The sequence below is a fragment of the Ctenopharyngodon idella genome, chromosome 3 (assembly GCF_019924925.1).
Source record: "Ctenopharyngodon idella isolate HZGC_01 chromosome 3, HZGC01, whole genome shotgun sequence".
In the NCBI taxonomy this organism is placed as follows: domain Eukaryota; kingdom Metazoa; phylum Chordata; class Actinopteri; order Cypriniformes; family Xenocyprididae; genus Ctenopharyngodon; species Ctenopharyngodon idella.
Window position 1 is genome coordinate 22,369,084 of NC_067222.1, and position 18,225 is coordinate 22,387,308.

An 18,225-nucleotide genomic window follows, 5' to 3' on the forward strand; every position below is an offset into this window, starting at 1 on the left:
AGATACATCAAATGAGCAACTAATTCTGAAAACATCATCGCTTCTGCAGTACTTGGCAGGCGTCCAATATCTAACCACAAACGTGTCATCATAACCTGTCACATTGGAACACTTTGAAGAACAATTTAATATAACAAGCATACATACTCTTAAAGATACAAGAAGAATAACCATAAAGGAGTACATTAAAGAGTAAATACTTGAAAATATAATGAGGATTAATATATGGAGTAGGAGTACATGAATATATGAAATCAAAAGTAATACTGATAAAGCATAAGCCATAAATGATTAACATGAAATATGAATAAAATGCATGAATATGAATATTGACCATTTTGGATCCACCAACACTAAATACACATAGTCACGCAGTGCTGATGTTGTTAACATTAACAATTTGAGTACAAAGTATAACAATAATACAATTTGCACGGCTTGACATGATCCGAGCTAAGCGATCATTAGATTTAATCACCATTGGTAGCACGATTTATTGTAATGCTTTTTTTCTCAGTTGGTCAGAACAAAAGTGGCAGATTTGTTACTTGTTCAGATGACATTTTCTGGTGAAATCTCTTATTTTGTTCATACTTCCAAGACTACAATCTGTGATTTGAAGTACAGTATCCACACCGATGCGGTGACTGACAGCAAACATTAGATTGATCCGCGCTGAGGAGCCGTGCCGATGCACAACCCACGTAAGGATGATAATTACGCAAATAACTGCAATTGCAGGTTTAAGATGGCGACAAAGAGGCAAAACTTACGGACTGCAGCTTTAAACTAAATGAAAATGAGAAACGTTGCTTTGGTAGCTAGCTGAAATAAAATAAGTTAATACATTAGTTTATATATTATTTTATTTCAGTCCATTTTTATTTTATTTCAAGTAATGAAAATGTTATTTATGGTTTAAGGGGCCGTTCACACAACACCATTATCAACTAAAAACATAAAACTTTTTATGCGTTTTGGTCGTTCATTTACACGACAACAGCATTTTGGGGGCCTGAAAACGCAAACTTTCGAAAATGTGTTTCAGAGTGCAAGTTTTAAAAAAAATGATACCGTTATCGTCTCAGTGTGAGCTACAAAAACATGAATTTGTGAAAATGGTGACATCATGTGCATGCGTATTATGTGTTCAGTCTATAGGCGAACAGTAGTGTTTATTTATAAATTCACATCGCCAACTACTGGCCTGGCAGCGTTTTTAGTTGTTTTCGTGGATCCGTGTGAACACGGATTGTTTTGACAACATTGTCGTCTGTACGCAAAACAAAAAAACGCGAAGGAAAAACTTTTCGTTTTTAGTACATCATTTTCATGTAAACCTACCCTTAGTTTTCATTAGCTATAATAACCCTGCATTATTTGTGTTGATACTGTCATTGGGTGTTCAAAAAATAGCCCTGGTGTCTTTTTGTGCTGATCTTAGACTGGTTTTTGAGCTCTTTTACTCTTGGGTTTTCTTGAAGCTTAGAATTGTTGAATGTCAGTTTCTATTTTACAATTATTTTAGGAGATTTACTGCATTGGAATCTCGACTCCCTAGATTCAAATCTTAACAATCACACAAACAAAACATAGCTTCTATGGTAAGCATGACATTCTGTGAGGTCGAGAAGTCGTGACTCTGCACGCACCCACACAGCTTTCGACTGGTCTCATGCATCATCTGGCGTGTCTTTAAAGAGCGTCTGCACCATCACGCCCTGCAAAAGATTTCTTTTCCTTCCTCTCCACACTAGTGTGTTTGTTTTGAGGTTGTCATGCATAATTGTATCATTACCAAGATCATTTTAAACCACTATTGCTATGATCATCAAGTGGTAAACACAAAAACAAACAAATGTGGTTGAGGTAATGGCTTTAAAGATGATTTGTTATTTAAAAACAGATTTGGATGAGATTTTTGGATTGAGACTTTCCTATAAAATATTTTTATTTTCAGAAAAATAATAGTGACTGAATTTTTAATTAGCGAATAGTACTATAATCATCCATTAAAGGGATAGTTCAACCAAAAATGAAAATTCTGTCATCATTTACTGCCCCTCAAGTTCCAAATACTCAGGCAGTTAGTAGGGGGCGAGATCTGCTTGGTTAAAACATTCTTCAAAATGTCTTCCTTTGTGTTCAGCAGAACAAAGACATTTATACAGGTTTGGAACAACTTGAGGGTGAGTAAATGATGACAGAATTTTAATTTTTGGGCGAACTATCCCTTTAAGTTCTTTTTCACTTATTTATATTTGATTAAACTCAATAGACCAACTGGAGATGTGACAGGAAGTTATGGCAAGAACTGGCCATGAGAAAATGTCGTGAGCCAGATTCCAACATATGAGCAAGACACGACTTGCCTGACTTTCATTTGATGTTGCAACTTTATTTATTTGTTAATGACAATTGCATACTAGCTTGTAACATATCAAAACTGCTACATTTTATGCAGTTCTTGTTAATATCAGAGATATATGTGGAGAAAGTGAAAAATCTAATATCATAATAATCTAATATCATCAAATATCATAACTCTCAATATGGCAGTCGCCTTTTAATAGAGGCATTTTTTCTCTAGAATGCACATTAGCCTTTCCAGCCTAAAAATATAGATTTGAGCTAAAGAAAGGAAAAAAAAAAATGATGATATAGATTTTGGTTCCCATTCAAGTATATAGGAACTACTTATATACTAGTGTTCAAAAGTTTGGGGTCAGAAAAATATTTAGTTCAAAATAAATTAATGCTTTAATTCAGCGAGGATACATTAAATTGATCAAAAGTGACAGGAAAGACTTTTACATTGTTACAAAAAAAAAAAATAATAACAATAATAATAATAATAATAATATTCCAAATGCTGTTCTTTCTGTTCATCAAAGAATCTTGAAAAAAATGTTTCACAGTTTACACAAAAATATTAAGCAGCACAGCTGTTTTCAGCATTTATAATAATAAGAGATGTTTCTTGAGCATCAAATCATCATATTAGAATGATTTCTGAAGGATCATGTGACACTGAAGACTGGAGTAATGATGCTGAAAATTCAGCTTTGCCATAATAAATTACATTTTAAAATATATCAACATAGAAAACATTTTTAAACTGTAATAATAATTTGCAATATTACTGTTTTACTGTATTTTTGATTGAATAAATGCAGTCCTGGTGAGCATAAAATACTTTTTTCCAAACATTTAAAAATCTTGCTGACTCCAGTGTTTTAAATGGAAGTGAATTTATTGCCAATATGGCCCCCGAGGGAAACGACTTACCATAAAGGGTTTTTTTTTTAATGCTGCACCATAGTTTAGCAGCACTATAACTCAGCTCAGGTTTTGAAATGAATCACTAAGAAAATAAGTAACCCCTTTCAGCTATTATTTTAGTATTATTGTTGTATCAGTGCTTTGTGCTCTTCTGTAGATGCTGTACAGTGTGTCCAGTTTGTCAGGCTCTGATGTCAGCCTATTGAAGTCGAGCAGCAGGTCTCGTGCGTCAGGGCACTTATTTTCCTGTCTCTTCCTCTGAATGAGGGCTGTAATTATCAGGGCTCATTCTCCCTCCGTCTACCTGAGTGGATTGCCCTCATCCATTTCCATTAGAGGGATTGATGCCCAGCCAAGCGTACGGCACTTTTTCAGTCTGGTGCTCTTTTTAAAACAATAAATTTTTTTCTATGCACAGCAGAGAATTTCATTTAGATTCACCAAAAACAGCATCTTCATCATTGCATATTAAAAAAAATAAATAAAAAAATTTTATGATAGTATTTCATCAGACGCTGTTAATTTATGCTGGTGTTCCGTGACATTCCATCTGTCACCCACGAAACCGAACCCCATTTGCAATGACATTTCTATAGGGTGGCTGATGTTCATTTGGTGACGTGCCGAGGCCAGAGGGCATCCATTTCTATGGACAAATTGCAGCCATTGACATTTGTAAGACCATGCACAACTCCATTTCCCTTAGAGCGGGTTTGAACTTTGGGGGAGCTGCTCGGATGTGAGACTTAATGACTCTGTAATTGTCTCTAATGCGCTCCTGCTGTCAACGTGTCAAAGGAAGGATGCTGCAGCTCAAAGCAGATGATCTCAGATCAGTTCTGTGATCTGTTTTTACTGTTAGGGAAGGAAAATCACCAAGGAAATTATTTCAGAATCTCAAATGTTGCTCCAAGACGTTAATGAGATACTCATGCAAATACTCGTATTTCAATTTGAAACTCTGTATAAAATTGTCCAAGACCAAATTATCTGGGGTCTGATATCTACTTTTTTTTTTTTGTGTTTATATCAAGTTCCTTTAGTAAACGTCTGAGTTGCGTAAATTAAACATGATTAAATTTCCTGAGCTATGAAAAGGTTTTCCAAGATATTGCTAAATTGATCAATATTTTTGTCTACTTAAATATATTTGAACATCCTTAGCATAAGTTTAATGAACACTACTGTTCAAAAGTTTGGGGTAGGTTTTTTTGAATGTTTTTGAAAGAGTCTCATACTGACCAAGGCTGCATTTATTTATTTGATAAAAAAAAAAATACAGTAAAATAGTAATATTTTGAAATGTATGATTTATGTATCATTTAATTTTGTAGAAAATGCCTTCCATAGACTTCGATGTAAAGGCGGATTGACCGTTTTCTTCTTGAGATCAGAGAGGGCGACGTGCAGCTATTCATAGCTACTGAAAGAGCTGCTTTCCTTTCTTTTTCTCTCGGTCTCTGTTCTTGCGGTCTTTTTTTCCGCTCACTTTCTTTTTAAAAAGTGTGGCTTAGCAACGGATGCTGTGAGTGTAAAGTGAGGTCAACTGGACATGAGCGTTTGTGAGCACGTGCATGCCGGTATCTCAGCTCTACCACGCCACCATGTGGCCAGCCACAGTATCACCCCATAATCAATACAGATCATTTCTTCAGTGGAACACAAAAGATGTTTTGCAAAAGAGCAGGTTGATGCTGTTTACTAGCTTTCATTTTTTGCAACCTTGTTTTTTTTTTTTAAATGTCTAAATAAAGTATAAATCTTGATTGTGTGATTGAATGATGCTGAAAAGTCAGCTTTTCCATCACAGAAAAAAATACATTTTAAAATATATTCAAATTGAAAACAGTTTCTGAAACTGTAAAAATATTTCACAATATTACTGTTTTTACTGTATTTTTGATCAAATAAATTCAGCCTTGGTGAGCATAAGAGACTTCAAAAACATAAAAAAAAAATCGTAATTATTCCAAACTTTTGACCTCCAGTGTATACTGTTATAAATATTGCTTACTTATATTTACAACCCGAATTCCGGAAAAGTTGGGACGTTTTTTAAATTTGAATAAAATGAAAACTAAAATACTTTCAAATCACATGAGCCAATATTTTATTCACAATAGAACATAGACCAAATTCCAACACCAAAACTCCAGAAACCCATAACCTCGATGCCCAGACATTTTCACACTGTTTTGAAAGAAGAGGAGATGCTACACCATGGTAAACATGCCCCTGTCCCAACTATTTTGAGAACCGTAGCAGGCATCAAATTTGAAATGAGCTCATTTAGTGGATAAAAGTGTAAAATTTCTCCATTTAAACATTTGTTATGTTATCTATGTTCTGTTGTGAATAAAATATTGGCTCACGTGATTTGAAAGTCTTTTAGTTTTCATTTTATTCAAATTTAAAAAACGTCCCAGCTTTTGCGGAATTTGGGTTGTAAATAATCATAAGGTTTTACAAATTAGAATTTTAGATTTTACAACTTCTGTTTCTTTGGATTTTTTTCTTCAATTGATTTTTTTCTTTGTTTTTTTTCTCACAGCGATGGAGGCCGAGCCGTCCCCTTCTCACCTCCAGACGAAAGCGTATGTTCGGCAGCTGCAGGTCATCGACAATCAGAACCTGCTTTTTGAGATGTCCAGCAAGCTGGAGCCAAAAGACATGTGAAGGGACCAAGTGTACCCACAAGCCATATCTACAAAACCTCTTGTTCCCCCCAATAAACCCAGACACCAAACCCTTCATTCTCCATTGTCGCAGATTAACCCAGCTGGGCTGTCAATCATCTCAGGCTCCGCCTCCGAATCATTGAACGAGGACATTTGTTCATGAAAATGGTGTGAATTGTGCTTTGAGTGATTCTGTGTCGATGTTAATTATGACCACGCATAGGGATCTGGATTCATTTCTACCTTTATTTTTTTCGCTGTTCACGACTGAAGGGAAACCTGTCCTGATTGCACTGCCATCAGTTGAACTGAACCAAACCGGAATAAGCTTAATGCGTACAACTTTTCATCTGGGCCTTCAGAGAAACAGACTGCATTTTGGCCATTCATTATCCTAAAATACATGAGACAATCTGACCTCTTGAACTCTGACCTCTGGTCTTCCCTCTTCCCCTGCCAACATTGGCACTTACTGCAACCCTGTGTGTAACTTGGCTGCAGTCGTTAGATCTTAGTGTTCTGAACAATATGGATCCCCAGCCATCAAATGAGTCCCGAATCCAAGACCAGCTCCAACGTGCAGGATGTTTTCATAAATAACCCGAATAATGTAAATGAAGTCATAATCTAGAAGAAATTCACTTTAACTGGACATTGAAGTGAATGTACAGGAACTTGTTTACTGCAAAAAATGGATTATATTAATATTTCTGTCTTGTTTTTTCAAGAAAAATTATTTTCTTGAAACAAAATTGCATAATAATAATAAAATAATTTAATATTTAAACATTTAATAATTCCAATATATTTAATATAGATTTTAAATATTATATATAATAAACACTACATTTTTTTTTAGATTTATACTTCTAAAAAAATGAGTATAAAAACTATTGTGCATACTCTGAAAACAAATTTTAATATGCAATTTTGTTTCTCAAATCAAATTTGAATTAAAATGTAAATGTATCTTGTTTCAATGTTTAGATATTAGTTCTGAAAAACAAGCAAAAATACTGATAATTTATTTATTTTTGCTGTTTTTAAGCCAAATTTAACTTTCACTGCTGTTAATATATTAAAAATTAGTACCAGACCAAAATGAAAAAAAGACCAAATGCAGTATCTTATGTTTGGACAGAACCACTTATAACGCTTTATGTTAATATAGTTAATATGCCGTTAATATAGTTCCTGATGGCCCAGCTTCGTTTCTAGTCGAGCTTTACTTGGTCAAGCACTTGTTTTCAGTATGCCCTTGTGTTATGTTGAAAGGGCCAATGGTAAAGTTAATTCTCATGACTGGAAAAGTGTTTATTTGCACCCAAGTTTACTCCTGAACGACCCCAATCTAGTAAGTCAAAATTGGCTCTGAGCAGGCCTCTGTACGGGATGACTTGTCTTGGATTGGACTCTCTCAGGATCTCCTCCTGAGGTCATATAAGGGACAGCCTGTAAGGCTGCACTGTACATATGTCATGTAAATAGCAAAATAAATATGAATATGATTCTATTTTATGTAAGAGCTATGAGATGGACTCTCAAGAAGAATATTTGTTTTGTAAATCTAAGAAAATAAAGTATGTGTACAGTTTAAAAGGAGACAACCCAGACAGAGTCTGTGGTTTGCGATGAAAGAATTGTATAGCATATTTGCTGGTTTTGTTGTTTCGGTTTGATATCATTTCTTATCCATTACAGATGACTTGTACATATCCTCTGTTTTGGTTGCATAGTTTTTTTGCATTGTCTGTCTGCAATGGATGAATTGTACAGCATGTAGTTGGTTTAGTTGGATTTTGCTGTTTTTATTTGGTAAAAGTTTCTCATTTTGTTTTTATTTGATCTTTTTAAAGCGGGTATTCTATTGTTGTTTTTGGTTTTGTACAGAAGTCCGTGTTTACAGTGCGTTTCTCTGAAACTCAGACATGTCCAATGAAAGACACGGAGGGCGGGGCAGGCGACACTGCCCCGCCCCCTTTTATTGACATGAGTCAAAGATGCATCTAAAATAAAGCCTCTTGTGATGAGCACTCGAGACGCTCTGCCTCAGTGTTTATGTGGTGCAATAATGGTGTTGAGTTTTATATTGCTTAAAACCACAAAGCTTTCTGGCTGACAAAATGTTACTAAGTATACAGGGATTTTAAAATCACAAATTATGAATTATCAATCAGCACTCTCAAACTTAGAGGATCATAGTAGTACTCTCGGTTCTTGGCCCATTTTGAGTCAGGCAATACCAATTCAGTGATTTTTTTAAATAAAGACTTTAATCAGTTTGAGAGCTCTTAAAGGGATAGTTCACCCAAAAATTAAAACTCACTCTCAAGTTGTTCCAAACTTGTAGGAGTTTCTTTATTCTGCTGAACACAAAAGAAGATATTTTGAAGATTATTGGTAACCAAATAGTTGATGGACCCCTTTGACTTCCATAGTATGGAAGAAAAAAAAAAAAATACTATGGAAGTCATTGGGGACCATTAACTGTTTGGTTACCGACATTTTTCAAAATACCTTCTTTTGCGTTCAGCTGAAGAAAGAAACTCATACAGGTTTGGAACAACTTAAGAGTGAGTAAATGATGCCAGAGTTTTCGTTTTTGGGTGAACCATCCCTTTAACGGTTGCAAATTGGATAAGTCGAATCCAAATTTTGAAAGAATGTTCAGTTTTATCATTTTGCTAACATGATGAAAATGTTCCTTTTGGATGTTCTCGAAACCATCTGTTAGTAACATTAAAAAGCATTAGACGAACGTCCAGCTAAAATGTTGAGCACAGAGAAACGTTCAATGACCGATGTGTGAACATCGTTTTTGTGACGTTATTAAACACCAAATAACTTTGAACAAACATTCTAGGCCTAAGCTACTAACGTTTCTGGAAGAACGTTTGTTCATAACTCTGAGAGAACCAGAACGTTAGCCAAAGTTCTTAGAACGTTCCCTGTTAGTTGTTACGGCCCCAAATGGAATAGGCCTAGCAGAAATAATGACATTCCAAACATAGCCACATTATTCTTTTCCTGTCTTATTTTTTATCATGGACAGAAAAATAATAATGCACGGCCCCTGTGGTCTTCTGTATGTTTGTAGGAACCAGACATATTGCTTGGTGATACTAACATGTCAAATAAATAACACATTTCAACTCCACAAAACGTCATAGAGAAAATCACCTACTCAACAATGTCAAGCCTCTTCGCACACTGACTTTCAAAACAGACAAAATTTGCTGTTGCTCAGCACATTTCTGCATTTTATTATGACAGTACTTATGCAATTATTGAACATGATGACGCTTATTTCAAATGGAGAACATCTTCCTCTTGTTCATGTGGTAGCAATTTACATGGCAGGGGTAAAAAGGAAATAAAACAGTACAGAGAAAATGGAGTCGAGTTCGTAAAACAACTATAAAAATCAATGGCGTTCCTGCTTTATGTTAGGTGTCAGACAAATGTGCTAATGTCATAATTATGAAAATTACAATCAAATTACATGTTGTTGCATTTTTCCCCCCTCCAATATAGTTCCAAGTTGATGCATGTTTAACGACACCACATCTTTAAACATGTTATTCTGTACTCATTAGATTTCGATTTAAATACACTGTAGACACCGAAAATAAAGAGGAACCAACTATTACACCAGCAATTGAGGAGAGAAACACAGAGCTCTTTCCTGTACATGGAAGCAAATTCCTTTCATTAAAGGCAGCAGCTAAGCTAAGCTAAGCTAGGCTAAAGTGTGAAATTTAAAAGCGTTAATAAGATTCAAAGTCGACCATTTCCTTCATAACTCAGTTTGCTCATTTCTACAGTGTAAAGCAAGGGGAAAATAAATGTTTCCATGTCTCAACTGAATTGTGCCACCGTCTGGACATCCATACACATAAGCTCATCGTGTACTAGCCAGCACATTACAATAATAAATCCCAGCAAAAGAGGCTCACAGTAAACAGAACTGTACACAGCAAATATGACCGTTTTGTTAGAATATCCTAGGTCCTTGTCAACCCAGCGGGCTTCCTTACGGATGGGAAATCACGGTTTCCTTGACATTGTGCAAATAAAAGAAAAAAGCCCTCAAAATGGGTCTATTTTTGAGATCTATATACATTTATCAATCATTGTGTAATCCTTTCAATTCAATTCCTCAAATATGTTCTGCACTTGGTTGCGAGATAACACTGAAGTTTCTAGTCAGGGTTAAACAGTCAACGAATTAAGAGCAGTGAAACTCAGATAAAAGTCCCATAATTAATCAAGCGAGAAATATCGTTTCCAGTCAGTGCTTGTCCTCGCTTGCTTTAAAAATTGTTTTAGGTGACTATTGACAACGAAAGTCAGACATAAACTCATCTTATTTCGTTTTAGGATGATTGACGTACAAAATATTTTAGACTTAGCTGCGGAATATCAATGACTTTAAGATTTCTAGAATAGGCTATGTTCGTTGCATCGTTTTGCAAAACTTTGTCCTTTGTATTCTCAGTGTTATCCTGATGCTCATCATTTTTAACCAATGTAAAATGACTTGTAATATTTAAAAAATGTATTAAAACTATATGAAAATAAACAATCACATAAAAAGCTAAACACGTAAATACTTTCGGGGGGCGGGGGGAATGGAAGAATCCAATAGCTACTCCTGAGGGGTTTCAATACTGCGCTGAGTTTTCCGACATTTGAAAAACAAACTCGATTCTCTTTCATTTTATATGGTTGATGTGAGAGGCCCAACAGTGAAGAGAACAGGCCACAGCTATCCGACCAAACTATAATCTGCGCTTCACAGCACTCCGGTAATTGATTGATTTTTAAGGGCTGTGTTCACACAGAAGACGTTCTTCGGTAAGGCGCTGCGTCCGAAAGCCGAAAAATACACGGAGGTAAGAAGTCAACAAGGCACGTCCTAATCCACTGATCGTCACATCCTGACTGATCCCTTCAGCTGATCGATTTTTGAAGGCAGCATAGATGTATCCTTCACTGCCTATGATATATCAAAATCCTGTGTGTTCCATTCAAGAAAATTAGTATTGTAATTTTCTGTTATCACCAAAGCTCTATTTTGTTGTAGTCTGTCCTACACTGCCCGGCCAAAAAAAAAGAAAAAGTTGCTGTTTGGATTTTAATAGGCAAATACTTAAGAGTCTATGAATGGATCATTATTACAGCGATTATTATGTTTCTAGCATGTTATATGTTTGACAATGGTTCTTTTAACCCTAAAAGATGGAGTGTGTAGCTTTTCATTTCTTAAACAAACATGTAAGAAGACACATTATGGCCATATTCCAGGATAACAATGTCAAGATTCACCAGGGTTAAAAGTGTGAAAGAATGGTTCAGAATCATTTTCACACATGAATTGGCACCTCTGAGTCCAAACCTTAATTTCATTGTAAGTCTTTGGGATGTGCTGGAGTAGACTTTACAGAGTGCTCGCCTCTTGCATTGTCCCAAAAACTTACACTGAGGTTAAGGTCAGTGCCAATTCATGTGTGAAAATGATTCTTCATGCTCCCTCCCAACAATTCTTTCACAATTTGAGCCTGATGAATCTTGACATTGTCATCCTGGAATATGGCCATGATACATCTTAATACATGGTTGTTTAAGAAATGAAAAATTACACACTCCATCTTTTAGGGTTAAAAGAACCGTTGTCAAACATATAACATGCTAGAAACATAATAATCACTGTAATAATGATCCATCCATAGACTCTTAAGTATTTGCCTATTAAAATCCAAACAGCGACTTTTTTTTTGGCCGGGCAGTATATATTGTGAGGTACCTTCATGTGCAAACGCTGCCCGCAAAGTCAATGCCTGATAGGGCAGCGAGACAACCTTTCGGACGCAGCCCAATAAAGAAAAGAACGCAGGGTCTCGAGACGCTTGACATCTTCTTAAAAGGGTTAGCTCACCCAAAAATGAAATTCTGTCGTCCCCAAACCCACAAGACCTTCGTTTGTCTTTGGAACACAAATTAAGATATTTTTGATGAAATCCGAGGGTATCTTATCCACACATAGGTACACAAGGTACTACAGGCCAATACTGAGCCCCCGTTCAGACATAAACACTGAAGCTCTGCAATGAAAATAGCGTAGCAGTATGTCAGGGGACAGACGAATTTGTTGAATAAAGTCATTATTTTTGTTTTGTTCTCGTCGCCGGTTTTAACGATGTCTTTAGTACCTTTCTGGACCTCAAAAGGTGCAATGTCGTTGCTGCCTATGTGTGGATCAGATACCCTCGAATTTCATCAAAAATATCTTATTTTGTGTTCCGAAGACAAACAAAGGTCTTATGGGTTTGGGATGACATGAGGGTGAGTAATTAATGACAGAAATTTCATTTTTGGGTGAACTAACCCTTTAAAAATCGTCACTCATGTGCGTAGCAGTGGTGGAAAAGTGAGACGGTCCAAAACGTTATTTTCTTACACAGACAAATAATGAAAAAGCAGCACTGTAGAATGCAAAACGCGTTCTGTGTGAACTAGCACTTACAAGAATTGAAGCACTGAATTGGATGCAAGAATTTACATAAGAATGGGTTTACAAAGATTTTACACATAAATTACACTCGTGTCTTATGAATGAGGCTCAATATCTCTAACACACTTAACTTAGACCATTAAAGCCTCAAATTCCTACAATTGCTGTCAAAATTCCAGTTTTCCCAGGAGTACAATTAAAAAGAACACACATTTAAGACAAAAAAAAAAAGGACAAAAGTGGCTTATAACACCACAAAACAACTAAAGGGATATTCCACATCAATGTATATGGAATGATAATACTGAATCAATTCACGTCCAGCAGGACAGAGGAGAATGAAAGCCAACAGAGACATAAAACTTTAGGATTCTCCAGGACTCTCTGTAGTGCAGTCCAAGTGCACTTATCGTGGTCCCTGGAGACCAATACATTGGAGTAAACACACTAAGAGTCTGCTTAAAACAGAGAGGGCTGGTGAAAGGTTTTGTATAGCAGTTCAACAAGGCCATATTTCTGATTGATTCAGAATTCTTACACTGTCGTTACAGAGTCAGGAGACATTGCAGGGTTGACCGAGGCACACTGTGCAGTGCACATAAACACTGCTCTAACTAACCACAAGCACTGGAGTTTAAGCACAGGGTGATGTTTCTACTGTGAAGAAACCATTACCCATAAGCCCCTATTCATTCTACACTTCCATAACCATATCTTTTACACCGAAAGCAAACATGAGAAGCTCCTGAATGCTAACTCTAAACGTCAAGATTACACTTTTCACACCCTGTTTTCCAATTTTGCCCTAAAAAGAAAAGAAAAAACTTGATACCATCTCTTTTGCCATGCAAAAATGGACTTTGACTGTATTATTTGCCTAGATGTGAAAAAGCCCTTACCCCATCTCCTCCCCCCAGTACATTGCTTAAGCGATTTTAATATTTAAATATATGCCAGAATATATACAAATAGTCCTCTTGTCAGTCACTGCTATACAGGCCGCCCCTCGCTCCGATCCTACACTTATTGAGGGTGCGTGTGGGCATCTGTGCCGTCTTTGTCCGGCAACTGTTTCGTTCTTCTCCTGCAAGCATGTGAGTGAACATTTATTAACGAAGAGGTTCTACATTCCTGCCGAGAGCAGAGAGGCTCATAATACCTTTAAGGGCGCTTAAAAAGAAACAAGGAGAATATGAATAAATGACTATAAAAAGGGCCTCCTGATGGCTAGACGTCCCTCAGGCGTCTGGTACAGTGTTTGTTTTGTCCCCTCTTTGTCCCCGGTAACATCCCCTCAGCATGTTTCCTGTAGTTCTTCAGGTTCTTCAGGTCATGGAGGAAAAATGTGGTCGGAGGGTAGAGTGGGCGGAGTTGAAGGCGTTTATGTTGTTCTCTCCGTCATTTCCACAGTGGAGGGCTTACGAAGGCTCCAAGCTCTTCAGAGCGCCAACCTTTGACTCCAAATCGGTAATCTGAGATAGAAACACATTGGAGTTACACTTAATATTTACATTTTTATAGATGTGGCAGATGCTTTTATTCATAAATTATTTAAATACTGTTCAAAGGCTGCATTTATTTGATCAAAAATACAGTAAAAACAGCAATATTGTGAAATATTATGACAATTTAAAATAGCTAATTTAATCGTCGTTCTAAACACCGCTTTTAACCTGGGGTAACGTTTCACACTTGTATTTTAGAAGCGGGGTTAGCACTGCTTTTTACCCAGGGTTATGAAACCCTGCTCCGGAACAGGGTTAGCACTGCTTTTACGGTGTCCGTTCAGTATAAACTCGATAGTACAGTCGGCAATACAAGGATGCGCAATGCTAGCTGCGCTTATCAAATCAATAACACTGACACCGCAAATATGCAAATAGGACCCAGTGTTTACGAGTGTACAATGTGAATATGAATATAATTTACCCACAATGTGGGTAAATTATGCGCAGTGTGAAACGTGAAGCAAGATAACCCAGGATCCGTTTACTCTGGGTTTAGAATGACCCAGGGTTAACAATTTCAAGTGTGAAAAGCCTTATAGTGATGTTTGCTTTAGCAGGAACCAATAATGTAGTATAAAAACTAGTATTTGCATTCAACTATGTGTCACTATAGTCATTTACATGCTTATTATTTTCTGTTGATCAGATTATTTCAGATCTACACCACCCCTTTCAATCCATTCTAAATTTCATTTGGATTGAGCTCAGTCGGATCAAGTGATGTGTTTACATGAAGTTTCTGGAAATACTGATTTCCAAACGCACCTTCTCCTGGAGATTTTCTGTCTCCACCTTGTGGCTGGCCTCTGACTCCTCTTGTGCTCTGCGCTGCGCAGTCTCCTTCTTCAAATACTCAATCTCTCTGTATAAGGACACACAAATATACACAACACAACATTAAACCCCTTCGATAGGTCACATGAAGGAGTTTTGTCTAAATCCTTCAATCACAAACCCCATGGTACATGCTTATTTTGTTGTGTAATCCCTGAAGTCATTATATTGAGTCTGACTCTTTATTATCCACAATTCCTCCGCACTCACTTCTGCTGGTACTCTTTGATGAGGCGTTTGGCTTTGCTGTACTTGCGCTCCAGCGCCTGGTACTGCGCCTGCGTCTCTTTCAGGTGTTCGTCCACTGCTTGGCACAAGCTCTGAGCCTCCATCCAATAGCCCTCCAACTTCTCCATCCGCTCCTTATTCTCTCTCACCGTCTGCTCCAACTGAGCCCTCTCCATCCGCCAGCGCAGCTTATCCTGCTCAGCGTGAGCCAGCTAGAGACAGAGAGACAGAGATCTTGTCACAAGGGTAAACAAAGGTTGTTTAAAGATCTCTTACAAATGTTTATTATTCTGAAACTTTAAATCTAAAGCAAGGAAACAAGTCATACCTTCCTCTTGAGCTGCTGGATCTCAGCCTGGGTCACAGCATGTTTAATCTGGAGCTGGAGACACAGAGATGGAGAGGGTACTTAAGCGTTAATGTACATAATGTACATTTTTCTTGATTACTGATTTCATATCAGATATATGTCTACAAAACAATTCATTTGAAATTGAAATTATATAATAATATATTTAGCACTTTTAAGACTTATTTTAGGGATGTACAATACTGGTGACCATAATGATATAAACCAATATTCATATTTTTAAAAAATATTTTTTCCCCAATATTGGAAGCAACAGATAATATCAGGCCTTTTATTTTTAATTTTTATATTCTTTTTTTTTTTTTTTTTTAAATATCAAGTTTTAAAAGTACTAAACAGCTATCCATCTTTCCATCTGTTCATAACTTATTGCCATCTGAATTTACTTAGTCTCAAATCTAGAATTTTATGTTTCAGTGTAGAATTTTAAGTGTGAATGCAATTTTTTTATTAACAAGCAAAAGAGCAGATTTATAATAATCTATAATGTCAATCTTATTGCTTATTGATTGTAACAAAAATATTGATTGCCGATTTAGACCAACATTAGATAGATAGATAGATGATAGACAGATGATAGACAGACAGATGACAGATAGATAGATAGATAGATAGATAGACAGACAGACGATAGATAGATGATAGACAGATGATAGACAGACAGATAGACAGAGACAGATGATTGACAGATAGACAGACAGACAGACGATAGACAGACAGACGATAGACAGACAGACAAACAATAGATAGACAGATAGAGATAGATGATAGACAGACAGACAGACAGACAAACAGACAGATAATTGAAAGACAGACAGACAGACAGACGATAGATAGACAGACAGATGATTGACAGACAGACAGAGGATAGATAGATGATAGACAGACAGACAGACAGACGATAGATAGACAGAGACAGATGACTGACAGATAGATAGACGATAGATAGATAAACAGACAGACAGACAGATGATTGACAGATAGATAGACAGACGATAGATTGATAGACAGATAGACAGACGATAGATAGACAGACAGACGATTGACAGATAGACAGACAGACGATAGATAGTAGACAGACAGACAGACGATAGATAGATGATAGACAGATGATAGACAGACAGACAATAGATAGACTGATAGATAGATAGACAGATGATAGACAGACAGATAATTGACAGACAGACAGACAATAGATAGATTAACAGACGATAGATAGACAGACAGATGATTGACAGATAGACAGACGATAGATAGATAGACAGACGATAGACAAACAGACAGACAGACAGACGATTGACAGATAGATAGATAGATTCAAAATATACAGTTCAAAATATAAATATAATTATCAGATATTGGTATCTGCAAATGTTTAATATTTGTGCATTGCCAGTTCATTTTATAAGGTAAATCAAAGTCAATAATGCCAGTTTGAACAGGTTTGCATATTTTTTTCTGGTCATGTGTTTACGAGTGGCCAGGTTTAGAAGTTCCTTGTGTGTTCTACTGACCTCCTTAAACTTGTGAGCAAGTTTCTCTGGGTCCATCTCCACAGGAGAAAGCATGTCTTCATTCTCTGCCAGGTCAAACACCTCGATGGCATTAGGAAACATGGGGCTCATCTCTTCTTCTTCATCTGTGGCATATTCACCTGTCTGAACATGGACAAGAAATCGAGAGAGACAAAAAAAGAAATACATTGAGGCACATGCCTTTTTTAGTGCAACTGAGATTTGTATATCTGATATTAATCTTATTTTTATGGATTTTGAAGCAAAAGAAGTTTATGTATAGGACTTTGGGTATGTAATGGTCTGATCAGTGTGTTAATAGCTTTAACCACTAGATGTCAGAGTTAAGCTAGGCAGCAACCGATTGGATCAAGGGGAAAATGCATGCCAGGACACTGTAAAAAAAAACCTGTGACTGGCCAACCACCATTTTGAATTGACTGTGCAGCTGCAGGAAGATGAAGTAAAGCCAGATAAAGTAAATTGAAAGAACTGCAACCACCTGATACATTGATGTGCCACATTTGAAGTGATTTGGGAGCTGTCAAGACCTTGGAGAATATCTTGGACCTTAGCTAAACATATACACACACGTAAAACCAAAGTCTCACGTGTGTTTCTGAGAAACTGCATGCCCCAACACATCTGAAATAAAACAACCAGCCTGTTCTCCACATCCCAAAACTGCAATTGCTCTGACCCCAAAAGCCCGTCGTACACCCAACACTCCCTAAAAGCCACTGCAAATACACCACTATTACAAACATCCTTTTAACAATGGACTTCCCCTGCAAGTTAGGACATGAGCAGGCTCTCGCACAATGACTTCCTGTCTGGATGAGTGAACAGTATAAACTCTTATCAGGCAAACAGCCACAGTTCACGACACATATGACAGAAATGCTTGGTGAACATCTCGGTTCCTCTGATGAAACGTTAACAATCTGTCTTATTTCGTAGGTTATTAAGTGCTGTATACACTTGAAGTCACATATGTGCTTAATAATTAGTTTTTATTTAATTGTCACATGTCACCGATAGGACTAATAACATTTCTGTTGAACAGAAAGTTTATAAAAATGGTAGAATGTAATATATATATATATATATATATATATATATATAGACTTCAGATGCAAAAACCATCTTCACATTTTTCTTTTAAATGAGCATTTTTATGTTTTTAATTTTACTCTTATCAGTGACATTTTTGAAAAGAAGGCATTTCAGTAACTGACTATAACCTTTTCACTGCCATTAAAGTGAAATGTCTAAACCTAAACATTGTCTAAGAAAA

The 18,225-nt window shown here is 36.5% G+C and overlaps 2 protein-coding genes across 2 annotated transcripts in view; one reads left to right on the forward strand and one right to left on the reverse strand.

The window, feature by feature from the left end:
* The window catches only part of rapgefl1 (Rap guanine nucleotide exchange factor (GEF)-like 1), a 49,354-nt gene extending 41,356 nt beyond the window's left edge, over positions 1-7,998 (forward strand). The window contains exon 15 of the mRNA XM_051886228.1: positions 5,834-7,998. Within this exon, the coding sequence (XP_051742188.1) occupies positions 5,834-5,958 (125 nt within the window). The 3' untranslated portion in view covers positions 5,959-7,998. The remainder of the gene's footprint in view (positions 1-5,833) is intronic.
* Positions 7,999-9,192: 1,194 nt separating this feature from the next.
* ppp1r9ba (protein phosphatase 1, regulatory subunit 9Ba) overlaps positions 9,193-18,225 on the reverse strand; it is a 48,465-nt gene continuing 39,432 nt past the window's right edge. Inside the window, exons 7-11 of the mRNA XM_051886227.1 lie at positions 16,929-17,072; positions 15,373-15,426; positions 15,027-15,256; positions 14,748-14,844; positions 9,193-13,946 (exon numbers count right to left, since the gene is read on the reverse strand). Of these exons, the coding sequence (XP_051742187.1) occupies positions 13,893-13,946; positions 14,748-14,844; positions 15,027-15,256; positions 15,373-15,426; positions 16,929-17,072 (579 nt within the window). The 3' untranslated portion in view covers positions 9,193-13,892. The remainder of the gene's footprint in view (positions 13,947-14,747; positions 14,845-15,026; positions 15,257-15,372; positions 15,427-16,928; positions 17,073-18,225) is intronic.